The 16423-nt window shown below is 45.0% G+C and overlaps 3 protein-coding genes across 5 annotated transcripts; 2 read left to right on the top strand and 1 right to left on the bottom strand.

Moving 5' to 3' along the window:
* Window positions 1-15: 15 nt before the first annotated feature.
* On the top strand, window positions 16-7211 carry LOC105692384. Of its 3 annotated transcripts, XM_048659647.1 has the most exons (11): window positions 16-196; window positions 363-471; window positions 1776-1988; window positions 3562-4027; window positions 4113-4430; window positions 4748-4992; window positions 5202-5331; window positions 5870-6010; window positions 6100-6284; window positions 6366-6589; window positions 6667-7211. In XM_048659647.1, exons 2-11 carry the CDS (start codon window positions 394-396, stop codon window positions 6821-6823), a joined length of 2157 nt encoding a protein of 718 aa, XP_048515604.1. In that variant the 5' UTR covers window positions 16-196; window positions 363-393; the 3' UTR covers window positions 6824-7211. The 3 variants fall into 3 exon arrangements, with proteins under 3 accessions (XP_048515604.1, XP_012266974.2, XP_048515605.1); XM_012411551.3 differs by lacking the exon at window positions 1776-1988; XM_048659648.1 differs by having other exon boundaries at window positions 16-471; window positions 6678-7211.
* A 79-nt stretch (window positions 7212-7290) lies between these two features.
* Window positions 7291-10632, bottom strand: LOC105692383 (dnaJ homolog subfamily C member 22). Its single transcript, XM_012411550.3, has 5 exons — window positions 9393-10632; window positions 8508-8655; window positions 8058-8422; window positions 7858-7965; window positions 7291-7606 (listed from the first exon to the last, which is right to left on the bottom strand). Exons 1-5 carry the CDS (start codon window positions 9681-9683, stop codon window positions 7400-7402), a joined length of 1119 nt encoding a protein of 372 aa, XP_012266973.2. The 5' UTR covers window positions 9684-10632; the 3' UTR covers window positions 7291-7399.
* On the top strand, window positions 10622-12965 carry LOC105692381 (U2 small nuclear ribonucleoprotein auxiliary factor 35 kDa subunit-related protein 1). Its single transcript, XM_012411548.3, has 2 exons — window positions 10622-11102; window positions 11366-12965. Exons 1-2 carry the CDS (start codon window positions 10851-10853, stop codon window positions 12821-12823), a joined length of 1710 nt encoding a protein of 569 aa, XP_012266971.2. The 5' UTR covers window positions 10622-10850; the 3' UTR covers window positions 12824-12965.
* Window positions 12966-16423: the final 3458 nt, after the last annotated feature.

Raw genomic sequence — 16423 nt, 5'->3', positions numbered from 1 at the left:
GTTCTAAGAATATTGTTACAATCGGGTCTGGTTATAATTATATTGCGACAAATAATGATCAGCTGGTAGGGTCGCGTACATTTGCGATTTATTCATCGAGTGCGAACGTCACATCTGCCGCGAACGAGTACAATTAATAGTTTACAAATTTCAATTACGTATCGGCGGGGCGAAGGAGCTTTTTATACAAAATCAGGTACGTAAACGCAATTCATTTGTTGACTTGTTCGAAACCGCTGCTCTATACGTCTTCGGGTCTGCCGATATTATATCTTCTATATTTGTGCGCTGAGGTGAGAGAAGAAAAAGAATTTTCACGCCCATGTTACGTCTAAGGTGTAATAATAATACTTTTTCACCAGCTGGCCAAATAGTTGGTGAAAAAATAGAAATATGGTCGTCAGCCCAGGGAGGATGAAGGAAAGGAGCAGATTCCTTGCAGCCGATGGTTTTAACGTTCAATTAAAAAAGGTGAGACCTCGTCGCGATACGAGTATATTTTCGTGAAATCACCGCAGTAGCGATACGAAGATTTTTCCGCACGGTTCTTTCGTCGCGACCAGTTTAACAGTTCACATGTAGGTACGCGGTTATTAGCCGCGAGTATTGGTTTTGTGCTATCTGTTTGCTCTCGGAACAAAATATAATACACTTCGTCAGCTCCGTTGACGTTGACGTTGACGTTGGACGTGGACGCGTACGTCGAAGGTCACTCCGCACTTATAGAACAACACTCGTGATCTCCTATAAATCACCGGGACGATAACTTGCAAAACATCGATTCTTTTTCTCTCATTTGACGCAGATCTCTTTCCAGTTTTTTTATTTTATTTATTTGTTATTTTTTTTCTACAACTAACCTGCCTCATTTAATTATTCCGGGTGCAAAAAAAAAAGAAAGCTCGTCGTTCTTCGCGTAAACGAAAGGTGATCAAAGTTCAAAGAGACTGCAGAGAGGTCGATTTAAGGTGGACATTAGACGGAGGAGAGTAATGGCTTTCCGGAAGGTCGTGAATTCCAGTCCTTGACCGGTGACCTTTGACCTCCGGCCAGTCGCACTTGAAACGGAAGAGATCCAACTCTATTTGCAACATCATCGAGTCGGCACGATAGGCCTTTCCGGTCAAACTACCGCGCTATCGGGTGCTTGCTGCACCTCCCACATTTTTTTCATCCCTCGTTTTTTCCTCCCCTAGTTTTTAGCTACTCTCTCGTCGCGCACTGCACCATTCGAACGCGCTCCGAAGGGTCGCGTGAAGGCGCAAAGTACGCGATAGTAAAAAGAGTCACGAAGCTGCCGCTGCGGTATAAGTACGTTCGAGCACACGGTAGAATTTTAATCTATGACGTGGGTACGGCGTGAAAACACCCTCGGGAAAAGAAACTCCGCACGCGCGACCCTGCGACGGTCGATCACCCCTCGGATCTACTCGAGTCATCGGTTGCGATGAAGGGAATGAAGAAACATTGAAAATTGAAAATTGAAAATGGGAAAAATTTCAAACCGCGTATATCCCCACCATCTGATTCGGAGCGGAGAGAATCGTACGGAGACTGACACGTGTGGAACGTGACCGCTAAAATAAACTAGCACGTGTAGCTGCGTAGGTATTTGAAAACCAGGGCGCCTCGCGATTCCCAGCTGCGATACGTGATTATTCGATGATCCGGGAATCGGGTAGGGCGATTCGTCGGATGTGGTCTTCATCCGGTCTTCCGAGAAGAAGGAGGAAACGGGTCTCCTCGTCCCCAATGAATTTCTGCGATTGTTCCAGCCACCGGCAACAAGTGTCGAGATCGCGACGCTCGGTGGTCGCGACGGGGTGAGATCGGCGAGTCTGGATTCGAAGGAGTTCCGTAGCGACTTTGGATTCCGTAATTACGGCTTCGACTCCTTCTCCTGCAGCGGCACGGCGAATCGAAAGACCGTCGAAGCTAGGAGCATCGCCTCGAAATCCCGCGTCACTGCCGAGCCGACCACGTACCAAGTAAGCTCGTCAGCTTTTGCGTACGTCGCGTAAGTCGCGCGGTCCGAGTTAAGAGATTAATTATCGAGTTGGCATTTGCGGTCCACTATTTTATTGTTTTTTCATCTATTCTCGGAGGATGAAGAAACGTTCTCGTCGTCGTATTACGGTTCGGTGCTGCTGTTGCTGCCGCCGCCGCCGCCGCTGCTGCAGTTGATCCTCCTCGATCCACTCGCGAAGTTTCGAACGACGCTGTAGATTTTAAAAGGCGAACTCGCGAGTAAATATAACTCGGTGGCGTTTTCAGAGACGTACACCTCGCTCTTCGCTCTTCGCCCTGGGTTCCCCACCTCCGAGGAAAACATCGTCGAGACGTCAGCGAGTGGACACCCGGGGGAACCGGAGGAAAGAGAAAAGAAATACTAGCTCTGGGTGTCGCAGATATTGTCTAGGAAACAAACAACGCGGACTGTGCGCTGAATTGATTCGCGATCCGTTTCTCGTTTTTCCGCATCCCGCTGCGGAGTGCGAATTTTTTTACTCGTCGTAATTTTTATTCGCGAGTTGTATTATGTGTCGTACGTATGTGTCATTGACATCGTCTCGGTACCTTCTTCGACGTCGTCGACATTTTAATCAACACCTGGAACGGGAGGTGCGCGAAACTATGTGACAAACTAGAACGATACGTACATGAATTAATAATTGTTTCGAAGTTTCGTCATCCGCGTCGAGATACCGAGTGAAAAGTTTCAGGAGTACGCAAAGCTTCGGATAATTAATTTACCCCATTCGTTCGGTAAGTGCGCGCAATTCGCAGCCCAAAGAATAAAAAAGTGCAACCCTACAAAATTCCAAATTCGGAAACTTCGCTGTTTAATTTTTATCAATTCATTTTTCTATCCTCGTATGCTTCCGGGTCTTTGAAAAATGCTTACGGTCGTGTTCTGAGTTGGCGTATCGTTCGTGTGTTCGGTGACCATAATATCTGGTAACTGGTCAGCAAAACTAACGTCCGAATGCCGACGTCACGTCGTGTGTAGGTAATACGCATTCGTTGATCGCAGACGTCGGTCGCTTAGTTTGATAACGAGCTTGATTAACGTTCTTGGAATCAGCGACTCCGTACTTGATGATGCGCAACGCGTACCGACGACCCGTCGTTCTTCGCTACCTATGCTCAATCGCCGTTCGAATTGATCGATGATATTTTTTTTTTTCCTACAATTTCACCGTCAACTCGTTGATTTTTTCATTCCCGACCTATACCCGGAATTCGCGATTCGATTTTACACAAACGCCGAGAGATAGCGGAGACTCGAAACCTTTGTACTAAAATAGCCGCTGACTTGCAGGCAGCTGCCTAAGTTGCGTGGGTATCGAGTCAAACAAAATTCGTATAGCTGTTAACTATGTTATACATACCTATCCACGATTGTACACCTTCTCGGTATAAACAAATAAGACGTGGCCCTCGCATTTTTCCGAAATTCGATTTTTTCCCCGAACATTCGCACCAGCAGCCTATTCGGGAAATCTTCGAGATTTCATTTTATTTTAGCAACGACGCTCACCGTTGTCAAATTTTTTGCAGAAAGTCCGTCGAATAATCGAAGAGCACAACGAGCGACAATCCCGTTCGTCTCCTCGGCGCAACGTTGATTCACCTTGTCTCCACTACAAGACCCCTTCGAAGACCCGTGAGCTGATCAACTACAGTATAGTCGCCTCATCCCGCGGGGAAAACGCGAGAAATATCCGTGACGGCCGCTCGACCGGATTCTCCAGCTTCTCCGTCTGCGAAACTATTGCACCTGCGGCTGCGAGGTACGCGCCGAGAAAAATTACCGCCGGCGGGGCGAACGGCAGACGAAGAAAATCGGGCGTTCGCTGTCAGGAGGAAGGATTTCAAAAGTCGCGAAATAAAAGCTCGAAGCTGCCGTCCGTCGCAGAACCGAATCGAAGAGCTCGACAAACCGGCGTCAAGGTGACGCTCTCGCAGACGAGGGAATTCAGGGAACTTCCCTGGGGGTCCGAGGGGAAGCCAGAGGGAAAGGACGGTTGGTAGAATGACGATTGGAAATAAAATAATTCGGAGTGACCAAAAGTTGGAGCTGATTTTTTTTTCTTTTTTCTCATGAACAGGGTACTTTGCGAATCAGCAGAGGAAACTGCTGGCAAAGTTACCCTCTTCGTTCCTCTCCGAGGACGGGAGGGACAGACAAAGGATTAAAACGGCGCAGGTTTTCGATAATTCTCAAGAAAACGGAAGCGCGACGGGTCTCCACAGATCTCCGAGTACCACCACCCTTCCCAGCAGCTGGAAAAAGCCGGCGAGGGTTGGGGTCAAAAAATCCGTCTCCTTTAGCTCGGACACGAGCTTTCAGGAGAAGAAATCTCTGTTCGCGTCGAGAACTGCACACGTACACGAGGCGAAAGTCTACTACAAGGGTGTATTGCAGGGTAATATGTTTCGCCGTTAATTTTATTACTTGTTTACATGCACGCTAGACACTAATTCTACTTTTATCTCTCATCTCTTTCTTTCATCGTTGTGTATATTTATCGAAAAAACGACGTGTGCTGTAAAATAGAAGCTCGCGATAAATTATGGTCATCCGATAAACAAAATTGCTTAGATTATTGGTAGATAAAAGTGAAAAGAGTGGATATTTTTGCGGATTATTAATATTCTCTCCTAGGATCCCCGTTTAATTTTTCCGACCAAAAAAAAAAAAATACCCACTTCACCTCCGTTTTCTTTCTGCAATCGGCGACAGATCGTCCCTCGCAGAGTCTTGAAAACCTGCGAGACGTCGTCGTCACACCGAGGCCTACGTCGTCTACGTATACGACGCCGACGACGAAAACGACGACCCCAATAATGACGCCCGGAGGATCCCTAGCCCTCGTCAGGGCCGCCCGCGAGGGCAACAATTCCACAATTAGGCAGATGATGGCCAGAATGAAAACACCACTGGGAAAGAGGGAGCTGAACATCAACACCGTGGATGCCAGCGGCAGGGTGAGAGTCCATCGTTTTTTATTCTTCTCCTATGATCAATATTCGGGGGAAAATGTGAGGAATTTTATTTTTCGAACAAGTTTGCGAATTTTCTCAGTCACGAACGATTTGAGAATTTCAAGAAATTTTCAATACATTTTTCGCTCGCAATTCCTCGAGCAATTCAACGTTATATTTGACGATCGAATTCCTGTCCCAATCATTTTTAGACCGCGATCAGCTACTTGGCCGGAAATGGTACCGTGGCGATGCTCGAAGCCGCTCTCTGTTTTCCAGAGGTCGACGTCAACCTAGCAGACAACGAAGGCAACACGCCTCTTCATTTTGCCGCTCAGGCCGGTGAGAATCTACGCATTTTTATGATAGGTTGTTTCGGGAGAAGAAAAACTCGACTTTCAGAACAGTGTCGATGCGTAGCAGTTTCCAAACGCTCCTGGGATCAGGAATTATGGACTGTGCTAGCCTCGAGTGTGAATCAATCAACTCTAAACGTATATTATTGATTCATGAATCGGGTGGATATGCGAGCGGAGAGTATCTCTCGTTTCTAGCCCTAGCTCCGACCTCGTACAATCTGATGCTTTGTAGTGCGATCTATTTTGAGTCCACCGATCACGCGAAAGCTCTACGAATGCCAGACGTGCTTTCTGTGTATACATCTCCGAATATCTTTAAGCGTTTGCAGAACGCAAAAAAAAAAATTTTTAAAAACCTCAGCCTCCCCCTAAAGATCTTGCCGATATTCGATTGCCACAGATCCTCACGGAGTCGGGCGATTATTCTAATACAGAATTACACGAATAAAACATCTATTTTAGATATCCTCTTCAGAATCTGACAATGAAAATACAATTTACCTGCACTCGTTAATCCCCAGGTCAGTTGGAGTGCGTGAGTATCCTCCTTCAGAGATCCGCGGGGATTGAGGTGGACGCTCGAAACACCCTTGGATTCACACCCCTGATGAAGGCCGCTCTTCAGGGCCGCACAAAGTGCGCGAAGATTCTGCTGTTTGCCGGTAAATGGAAAAAAATCAATTGAGACCGATACATTGCCTTAAAATCCGCCGATTCAATTCGCTCCGGTATCACACTCGATTTCCCGCAGGCGCTAATCCCACTCTCAGAGATTACGGTCGAGGTCTCAGAGCGGAACAGTGGGCACGATTTTGTGGTAGGTACGTATGCGCCGAAGTAATCGAAAGATTTGCCCGCCACCGACTCCTGGAGCGTACCACCTCGTGCCGATGGGGTAGCGAACCGGAACTCGCGGCGAGAGTTCTTCAGGGTAAGGTGAGTCGGGGACGACGAGCGGTGCGAGATTTATTTTAAAGGGAAATTCAGTTTTTTTTACCTCGAATTTTCGCTGCCCAGGTCACGCCGATGCCCACGAACGTACCGCCCCAATCCACGGGTCTCAGATCGAAAATTCGGAGAGTGTTCAGGACCAGCTCCGGGCCGGACAATCGAAGCTTTTCCCTCGTTTCCCAGCTGACCAGCGCGGCACTTTGCGCCAGCAGTCCCGCCCTCCCGAGACCAGGAGATGTCCCGCCTGTTGTGAAAAGCTTGATTCGACCTTTGAGCGTCCCGCAGCTCAGGTAAGAGGGAAATCGACGCGCCTCGTTGTTTCAGGGAGTGATTTGTAAAAAAAAAACTGAAATATGACGGGTTTCAGGATCACTCTAGTCGCGGCATCGGACGGATCGTTACCAAGCGGGGGTTACAGTAGGACGGGGGATAAATTCCAGACGAATTTCACGGAGAAAATCGCCTCAGAAAAGATAGAATCCTCAGTCGCCAAGCCGCCCCGGTCGAAAAAAAAAAATAAGTAAAGAGTCCAGCAGCCAGCAGCCAGACAGACAGCCAACTCAGCTTACATTCGTAGACTTTTGTACGTATAAATTAATATTACAGCGATATGTTTAAATATGTATTTTACCTGTACGATCGTGTAATCACTTGAGATTATTTACCGCGGGTCGTCGATCCGGTGAACGAATTCCCGGTCGACTGTACGTACTTACGAACGTATTACCGACTGTATTGAGTGTAATGGATCGGTGAGCGTATGTCCCTCGTGTGATAGAAAAAAAAATCGAGAGCGATATCGCGGGGTCGCGGACCGTGCAGGAGAAAATATTGCATTATATTATAGATGTACATTCAAATTTTATGTATAAACGAACAAGAGAAAAGAGTAAATAATCATTTTCAACGTTACCAGTCGGTGAAGTAGTACTTACTTACGCTCCGATTTTCACCACATCCGCTGTAAGGAAAGAAATACCACGAAGACCGGTTATACATATAATTCAACGATGTATTCATCAACATTATAAACTGTTTCATAGTCTACAGTTTCAAAAATTTTCAGCACGGCAGCGTCTCGGTAAAAAGACGGTCGCCTCTCAAGCCGCCTTTCTGTTCTTGCTTTGTCTCCTATTTTTAGCGCTGGACAAAATTTCGTAGGCCTGTTGTATTTCCATAAATTTATCCTGCGCCGCCTTCCTCTCGTCTTCGGACCCCTTGACTTTGTCGGGGTGATTTTCCCTCGATAAGCTCCTCCACTTCACCGTCACCTCGCTCTGAGAGGCGGTTTGCGACAGGCCCAACACCTAAAGAAAGTCGGCGGTAAATTGAAATATGGAAAGGAGTTCGATGCGTGATTGCCGGCGTTCGGAATAAACAATCGGAGCCGACAAAACGCCGGTAACTTCGATCGGTATTTTATAGGATCGGGTCACGCGCACACCCCATACCGCACTCACTCGATACCTGAGAACGCTTTTCGTGGGAACAAGTAGTACGAATCGTACACCTCTGAATAATATTGAGTATCGCAGCGAACGATGAGGAAGAAACTCACCCTGTACGCGTTTATCTCACCCCTCGGATCAGTCAAGTCGACCAATTGTCTCCACGTAGCCCAGAACCCTTGGTGCTGAGCGTGCCTCCAAGTGTCGTGCAAGCTCGCCTACAACCGAAAATCGAGACCACACTGTTCCGTAAGTATTAATCATTCGACGATTCTCCCTCGCATCGTTTTCGCCGATGTTTCCAACGAACCTTGAGATCCAGCCAGATCGGCGAGGTGAGGAAATGTTTGATGGCGTCGGAAATTTTTATTTCCTCACCCTCGCTGTCGGTGAGTCTCGCGTTGAAGTAGAAATAGCTCCCCCAAAGCGAAGAGTAAAGGAGGGCCGCGAGACTAATGGCCGATATCCTACGCAGGATTCCCCGTTTTTTCTTGGGCTTCAATCGCCACCGTTTGCTCCACGTGTCGAATGATATCGCCGACGTCAGTACCATCACCGACATCCACGTGCTGTCATCTCCCAGGTACGTGAGTGTTGGATAGCAAGCGTACGCGGATACTAGAGCTACCCAAATAGAACCCTCCTCTCGACCGACGTTCCCCACAACCCAAACCCCTAAAAAAAAATCGAATTACGATAGGATTCTCGGATGAAAATTACACCCGATGACATTTTCCGGGTGATCACGAGTTACACTCACCCAGTGCAACAGCCGCTGGTATGAGGATCATCAGAGGTTTGAAATTGAGTCCATAGATTTCGTCCTCCGGTATCGCCATGTACACGAGCTGACCCCATAGATAAGAAATCACGACCGCTCCGATAAATCGGATGGAGGAAAACGACGGCTATGGAGGAAATTCCGGCAAGGATTTAAAATCAACGGCAAGAATGGCGTAATACCTAAATGCAAATTGCGAGAAGGCATAGTTCTTTCACACCGGATATAATATCCAGGTAAATAATCCGATTCGCTGTAATATATTCTTTGAAAAATAATGGACGATTCGAACGGTCCTAGAAGGTCGCATCGTGCGAGTATTATTTATTCTCTTGACACAAGTGCGGCACGACGTCGAGAGAATTGCAGCAGCTTGGCGAACCGATACTCCGATTACTTATCGCTCCAAGTTATACGATACGTTGATAAAATAATAAAATTCGTCCGGTCCGTACGTCCTACGTACTGCACGCGGTCTTGAATATTCATGCCATATGTAGTCCTTGTTAACGATTCGCGCGAATCCAGGGTATCTGCTCCGGTATCTATCTATATCGTATTATCGCGTGCGTGTAGTTGTACGCTTTTTACCCTCATTACAAGGGAACGAAATGCAAAAGAAATGAAAACAGTCGCTGTGCAAAATTCGAAAATTATTCTCGTCATTTTCATCGTAATTTTCAAGAATTATGCCCTGGTGTATGTGGGACATCGGCGATGTGTGCACAGATGCAGTGGAAACATCGTAATAATATTCTGCATGTTTTACCAGACATTTATTTGGATTAATTTTATACCGGTAAAAACAGACTCTGATGTTTTTCAGATATCCGTAGCAAAAATTTGCATGTTGTATTCAATTACCTTTTTGTTGGCTCGAACTTGGTTTTTGAACCATTCCAGGTACTCCGGTTCATTGTTTGCGTCCGCAACGTAAGTCGGTATTTTGAAAAGGTCCCTCAGCCATCCTGCACCGAAATATCCTCCCAATGAACACCACCAAAGGAAACCGTGGTCGTCCCTACCCAGGTAAAAATGATGGGCCCCAAAAATTCCACCAAACAGCCACAGGACGTAAGCCCAGAACTTTGATTTCGTCCCCTGGACTACTTTACCCTGTTTTTCAACCCTCGTGCCATTCGCCGTAGCCATCATTTTTTCGCGACAACGTTTCAAGCCTCTTATTTCAGAACTTCTACTTGCAATATCATCGATAGTTCTTTTTACTCGTGTGATATCGTCACAGCCCCGTTCGCATTATTTTACCTTATCTCTATCGACATTCGCGTTTATTATAGCAGCAAGAATTACGTCATCTAAGTGTCCTTTACGTTTGCATATGATTTGAAAAGTCGTAGAAGAGTTCAACTTTATTTATTTATACTTATCATCAATTGGAATTTACTGCTCCCTCGGTATTGAACTCCCTGCACTCGCAGTCTCCTCGATTTTTCTTGCTTTTGTACTTCTAATTATTTATAAATTGATGAACAATTATAAAAACACTTCGCATAATGTTCCCCGGTAAAAAAAAGTACCGTTAAGAAGTTCGTAGATCGCTCGATTTGTAATATTTTATTTCAATTCAAACGCAGCTGTAGTTGTACGATCCAATCGAATCGCTACTACTATTCAAAATCTACGTTGGTTCGGTAGTTTTTTTTTTAATTATTGCATTTTTACGTGAAATTACATCGTAGAACGGACGATTTTATTTCGTGATGACACGTTGACACCGAAAACACCGCTGGATTACTGGTCATTTCAAAGAATGCGGAACGTGGGCCAATCGTACAGGTGCCCGAATGGTTCAACGCTCGCTTCTTTGCTTGAATAACGGTACTGCGGTTGTTGAAAACTCGCTTTACCCGCCATCAGAGAGCAGCACATAACGGAATAATGTGCACATAACGGAAGTTGTGGCAATTGTTAATGGTTGCAGTCAGAAACAACCGACTGCCGTCGATAAACAAAGGCTAGTTGCATGAAGAACGCGCCACCGTCGCTGATTTTGAATTTGATAAAGATGTAGAGATCATTGCGGAGCTATTAGGAGCGAAGGAAAATATTCACCGAGTATCTTTGGAGTTTATTCAGGCTTTGTACGCGCGAGATGGCAATTAATGATTCTTAAGGGCTGCAAATTCAATTGATGTAGTTTACCGCCACGCAAAATGGCCGCTACCGGGTGGTTCTGACTAGTCGTCGTCCGCCGATTCACAAAGTTTCCAGCGCTACAAAATACTCCTCGGAACGAGAAAAATTCATTTCTACCCGGATCATCGTTCTGCTGACAATACACATCACTCACAATGCTGAAAAATGGAACGACAACTTGTTGGGAAGCTCAGTCATAAGGAATGGCGTCGTATCGCGAAGAGAGAACGACGCAGAAGACTGCGGGTACGCGCAGCGACCACGCGTGACTTGGACGCCGAGCGGCTCGCCGCAAAACTAGAAGAGAGTGACGATTATTCAAAATGGATCCAGAAACAACGCGCCGAAGAAGAGTTTAAAAAAGCTGAGGAAGCCAAAGAACACGAATTGCAGGAGAGAAAGTGGCTGGAGGAAGAGGTGAGCCTTTTTTTCAATCATATAGCTGCCCCACCTACTCAGCGAACATTAAATTAGAAGTCCTACCTCCTTAAAAACACTGCGGATTCCGAAGATAGCGCGAAGCGCTCGAATTTGAAATCTCGAAGATCGCGCTTCCGGTTATCGTTTTCATTTGTTTTTTAAATTTGAAATGTGGGCACCGAAACCCGCGGATTATGTCATAGTAAGTAATTTGAATATTCGTGTTTGTGTTTTCATCAATTTCCAATTGAAAATTCCAGGTACGGGCTCAAAAAGAGTGGCGCATTCAGCAGGAGCGGAAAACAAAAGCGCGCCAAGAACAGTTGCAGCAGGAGGCGCGAATCCGCGAAGAGTTTGAGGCTAAGCAGGAAGCTTTGCGATTGAAGAAGGAAGAGGCTCGACGTCGAGAAGAAGAGGAAGCCAAACGTGCCGAACTTGTGCAACGGGAAATCGACGAGTACATTGACAAAGGTGCGAGCACCCCCGAGATCCTCAGGTCTGTGACCAACACGCAGCCTGGCAAGGAGCTTTGCCCATTTTTCTCGAAGACAGGAGCCTGTCGCTACGGCGACACTTGCTCCAGAAATCACCAACGACTCGCACTCTCCAAGGTGCTACTGATACCCGGTTTTTATTCGCATTTTTCGCTGGAAAAAAATTCCGCCGAATACGACACCGACATAGGACTGGAATTCGATGCCTCCGAAACCCGTCAACACTTCAGGGAATTTTACAACGACGTTGTACCGGAGTTGGAAAGTTTTGGGAGGATAAAGACTCTGAAATATTGCAAGAACGCGGAGATCCATCTTCGAGGGAATATGTACGTCGAATACCATACCGAAAGGGAAGCAGCTCGGGCGCTGAGGAGTCTGAAAGGTCGTTGGTACGCTGGAAGACAACTGAACTGCGAATTCGTGAACCTCAAGTCCTGGAGGAATGCAGTTTGTGGTATGCCAAAGTGTCCGAAGGGTAGAGCCTGCAATTTTCTTCACACGTTACGCAACCCGAGGGATGAATACGACATAAGAAGTCCCCCCAGATCAAGGACGAGGAGAGAAGCAAGCCAGGAACGACGATTTCCGGGGAGCAGTAATTACCAAGAACAAAAGATGGGCTCGTTGAGATCGAAGGGCGATCAGGAATCTGTGAGAGGATCGCGGGAGGACAGTGCGAGGAATTGGCGATGGTCCGAATCTCCGGAACCTGGACCAGAGTCGAGTACGCGACTGGAAAGAACGGACGATCACGGACGTGTTTCCAGAAGTCACGAAGAGAGACGCAGGGACCGAAGGCGCCGTCGAGAGTCCCAGAGATCCTCGAGACGTTTCTCACATGATGAAGAATCATCGGAGAACGGAACTACGCAAACTCCGGAAAGATACGATGACAAGAAGAGTAGGACTTCCAGAAAGAAGCTGAAAAAAACGCGAACGCACAGCGAATGCGAGGGCAACGAGGATACGTCGAGCTATCGAGTGAAGACGAAAAAATATAGTAAGAACATCTCCAAAACCAAAGATAGAGAGAATATTGAATCCCGGAGAAAAGATGAGTCTGGAGAAAAGACGAGATGGGATGATCGGAAAATCGCGAACGTTTCTGAGGGTAATTTGACCCCTCGTCGAGCAAGAAATCGAAGAACAAAAAGCCCGTCTTGGAGCGAAGTTGAAGCTAGCGAAGTTGAAGCAAGCGAAGTTGAAGCGAGCAAAGTATAAGCTGCTGATACTAGAATGGCGCAGTGATGAGTATAGTATAAAGAACTTGCAGCAGTCAAATGATTATCTATTGTACAACCACATGTATATTTTTGCAAACAACTATCTATTGTCAAATAATATTTTTCGTAGGCGTAATTAATTTTATTTTGGAAGGAGACTGAATTGACTTTCCGAATTTAAAATGAGAATTGATCGATCTCGCTTTTTTTTCATGAATTTGAGGATATTTCTGCTTCAAAATATTCAAATTTCTCAATTCACCAGCAAACCCGCGCTTGTTAGCTGAACTCAAGTAGCCACGGGCGCGCGGTTTGTTTTGAGGCGTCACCTTCAGGGCTGAGCAGAGGTGACGTCTCACAACAAACCGCTCGGGATATTATCCGTTCTAGCCGGGATATTATCCGTTTTCGAGGATACGAACGGTGTATCGACCAATAGGAGTTCACGGCGAACCCTCGTTTCGGTGTAAATATCATAATGTTCGGCAAAGTTCTGCAGCCACAAATTCGTCGATGGTAATCGACGTCCGCCCCACTCGGTCTCCAGCTCAGCTCGGGTTTGCTGGAGAATTGAGAAATTCGGATATTTCGCTCCATGCATAGATGCGACGAAGCAAAGTGGGTCTACGACTAAAACCACTCGATGTGTCTTAATTTTTCTGCTCCCAACAGCGAATAATTAATGATTACTTGATCGATTGCATGAGTAGATGATTTTAGCTTTCGGATTTGGATTCCTGAGCTGATCATACGTCAGGTTACTCTTGAAAAACCAAAAAAAAATTGATTTTTGGGCGAAAAAACATCAATTTTTGAGCAAAAAAAAAATCGATTTTTGAGCAAAAAGTAAAGTAGTTGAACAATTGATTGTATTGCACTTTTCTGACGTATTTTGACCTCAGGAATCCGAATCTGCAAGAAAAATTGACCTATCTCTAAAATTGACCGAGTTATCGCCAATTTTCAGCTTTTTGGGGTCGAAAAAAAAAAATTTATTTTTTAGTCTATATTAATGTAATTTGAGCCCAGGAATTCGGATCTGGAAGAAAAATTGATCTATCTATAAAATTTATCGAGTTATCGCCGTTTTTAGGCATTTTTTGGCATAAATTTAAGGATATCTCAAAGGGAAAAAATCGTAGCTCAATTTGGACAACGGATTCGTGTTCCTGAGGTCAAAATACATAAGAAAAGTGCCATACGATCAATTTTAAAAAATAAAAAATTTTGGTCAAAATTTGAGATTTTTCCAAGGGGTACCCCTTACGATTTTTTCAAATTTTGACCAAAAATTTTTATTTTTTTTAAATGATCGTATGGCACTTTTCTTACGTATTTTGACCTCAGGAACACGAATCCGTTGTCCAAATTGAGCTACGATTTTTTCCCTTCGAGATATCCTCAAATTTATGCAAAAAAATGCCTAAAAATGGCAATAACTCGGTCATTTTTCGAGATAGATCAATTTTTCTTCCGGATTCGGATTTCTGAGCTCAAATTACATTAATATAGATTAAAAAATAAATTTTTTTTTTCCGACCCCAAAAAGCTGAAAATTGGCGATAACTCGTTTAATTTCAGAGATAGGTCAATTTTTCTTGCAGATTCGGATTCCTGAGGTCAAAATACGTCAGAAAAGTGCAATACAATCAATTTTTCAACTACTTTACTTTTTGCTCAAAAATCGATTTTTTTTTTGCTCAAAACTTGATGTTTTTTCGCCCAAAAATCAATTTTTTTTTGGGTTTTCAAGAGTAACCTGACATATGATCAGCTCATGAATCCGAATCCGAAAGCTCAAATCATTTACTCATGCAATCGATCGAGTAATTACCAATTATTCGCTGTTGGGAGCAGAAAAATTAAGACACATCGAGTGGTTTTAGTCGTAGACCCACTTTGCTTCGTTGCATCTATGGATGGAGCGAAATATTCGAATTTCTCGATTCACCAGCGAACTCGAGCTTAGCTGGAGTCAGGTAGCCACGAGCGAGGGGGTTTGTTGTGGGGCGTCACCTCTGCTCAGCCCCCAAGGTGACGTCTCACAACAAAACGCTACGCTGCTGGCTGCGCTGATTCCAGTAAAACTCGGGTTCCCTGGTGAATTGAAAAATTCGAATATTTTGACGCAGAGATGTCCTCAAATTTATGACAAAAAAAGCAAAAAAATAGCGTTGAATACGTAAGAAAAGTGTAATACGATCGATTTCCACACTACTTTATTTTCGACTTCAAAATCGAGGAAAATCCTCCTAATTCCAAGGGCTTTCGCGAATTTTATCTTCAAATGAGAATTCTACCAGCTCAATGATCCAAAATAAGACTGCACCGTGAACAACTAAAAATCACTAACAAAATTCCGTTTGCCTACAGCTTCCGGAAGTATAATATAATAATCTTGCGGACAAGTTATCGCTTATAAACTCGACACGCGTGAGTCGTATTCACTGCGGCAACTCGTTGTGAATGGAGCTGCAGGAGTTCGTTGCAATTCCCGCTGATTTTTTCATATTCTCAAAAACTAGTTCGACGAACATGCAACGGTGCAGTCGTCAAACCACTCGGTGCACGTATTAAATACACCTCGTACGTGCGTTATCGCGATCCGCGACTTCTAGCGCCTTTGAAACAACCAGGCGTGGGCCGAAAGACAACGGCCTTACTACATTTCATACCCCTACGCAGGCTGTCGAGACTGCAAAATCTCTCCCCGAACAATTAAATCATCGAAATGAAAGAGGGTGTTCTCACAGTGACGAATGAGAAAGGAGTGGTAAAAAAAATCATACCCAATCCCATAATGGTTAGAAAATATACGTATACGACCTTACAGCCTCTTACGGGACCGGGGCCTGTTGCGGGGCGCGATCAAACGACAGGAGCGACCAACTCCTTTTATATAATAACCACCTTCGATTTCTCCAGATAACATCGACCTTCGTCACGCAAACATACCGATATCCATATAAATATGTATCGTATGGATACACCGATATGTACAACTATATATCTACCCAACTACAGGCGAAAAAAGTCGAATAAGCCACGGAAGAAAAAAGTCGAATCCGGTCACACTGGATCCAAGTTTCTTGTATAATAATTTCATGCATCGAACAAATTTGACATGACTTCAGATTAGATATTTATCAGGTGTTTCGCGTCACTTGTGAATTATGTGGATCTTTGTTATTAGCAGCATGAAATTACGGTTTGTTCCAAGTTTTCGCAGTCATTGGAAATTACAGTTCGTCCTTGCGAAACGGTGATTCGATCTTTCTACAATTGGGAGGATGTAGCGACGAAACGGGGTGAGATCGGGACGAAGTGAGATCTATTTTGCTGCCAAAGTGATTCTGTTTCTTCCAAGGTATTTTCAAAATTAGCCCTCCGCATTTCCAAAATCCCTTCTCCTCGATCGCACACTTTCATTCATTTCGAGATGCTCGAAAATGTTTCTACCTTTGAAAAGTGGCAACAATTTCTTCTGTCATTAACGAGAGGAAAACGGCCTTTTCCGACTCTACGCAATCCGTCGTTCCGACAATTCAGTTCTGTGGCCTTGTCCCAACAAGACAAAGACTTATAAAGACCGTTAAAC

This window comes from Athalia rosae, chromosome 8 (genome assembly GCF_917208135.1).
Source record: "Athalia rosae chromosome 8, iyAthRosa1.1, whole genome shotgun sequence".
Classification (NCBI taxonomy): Eukaryota; Metazoa; Arthropoda; class Insecta; order Hymenoptera; family Athaliidae; genus Athalia; species Athalia rosae.
This window is presented reverse-complemented; position numbering and strand designations above follow the sequence as displayed.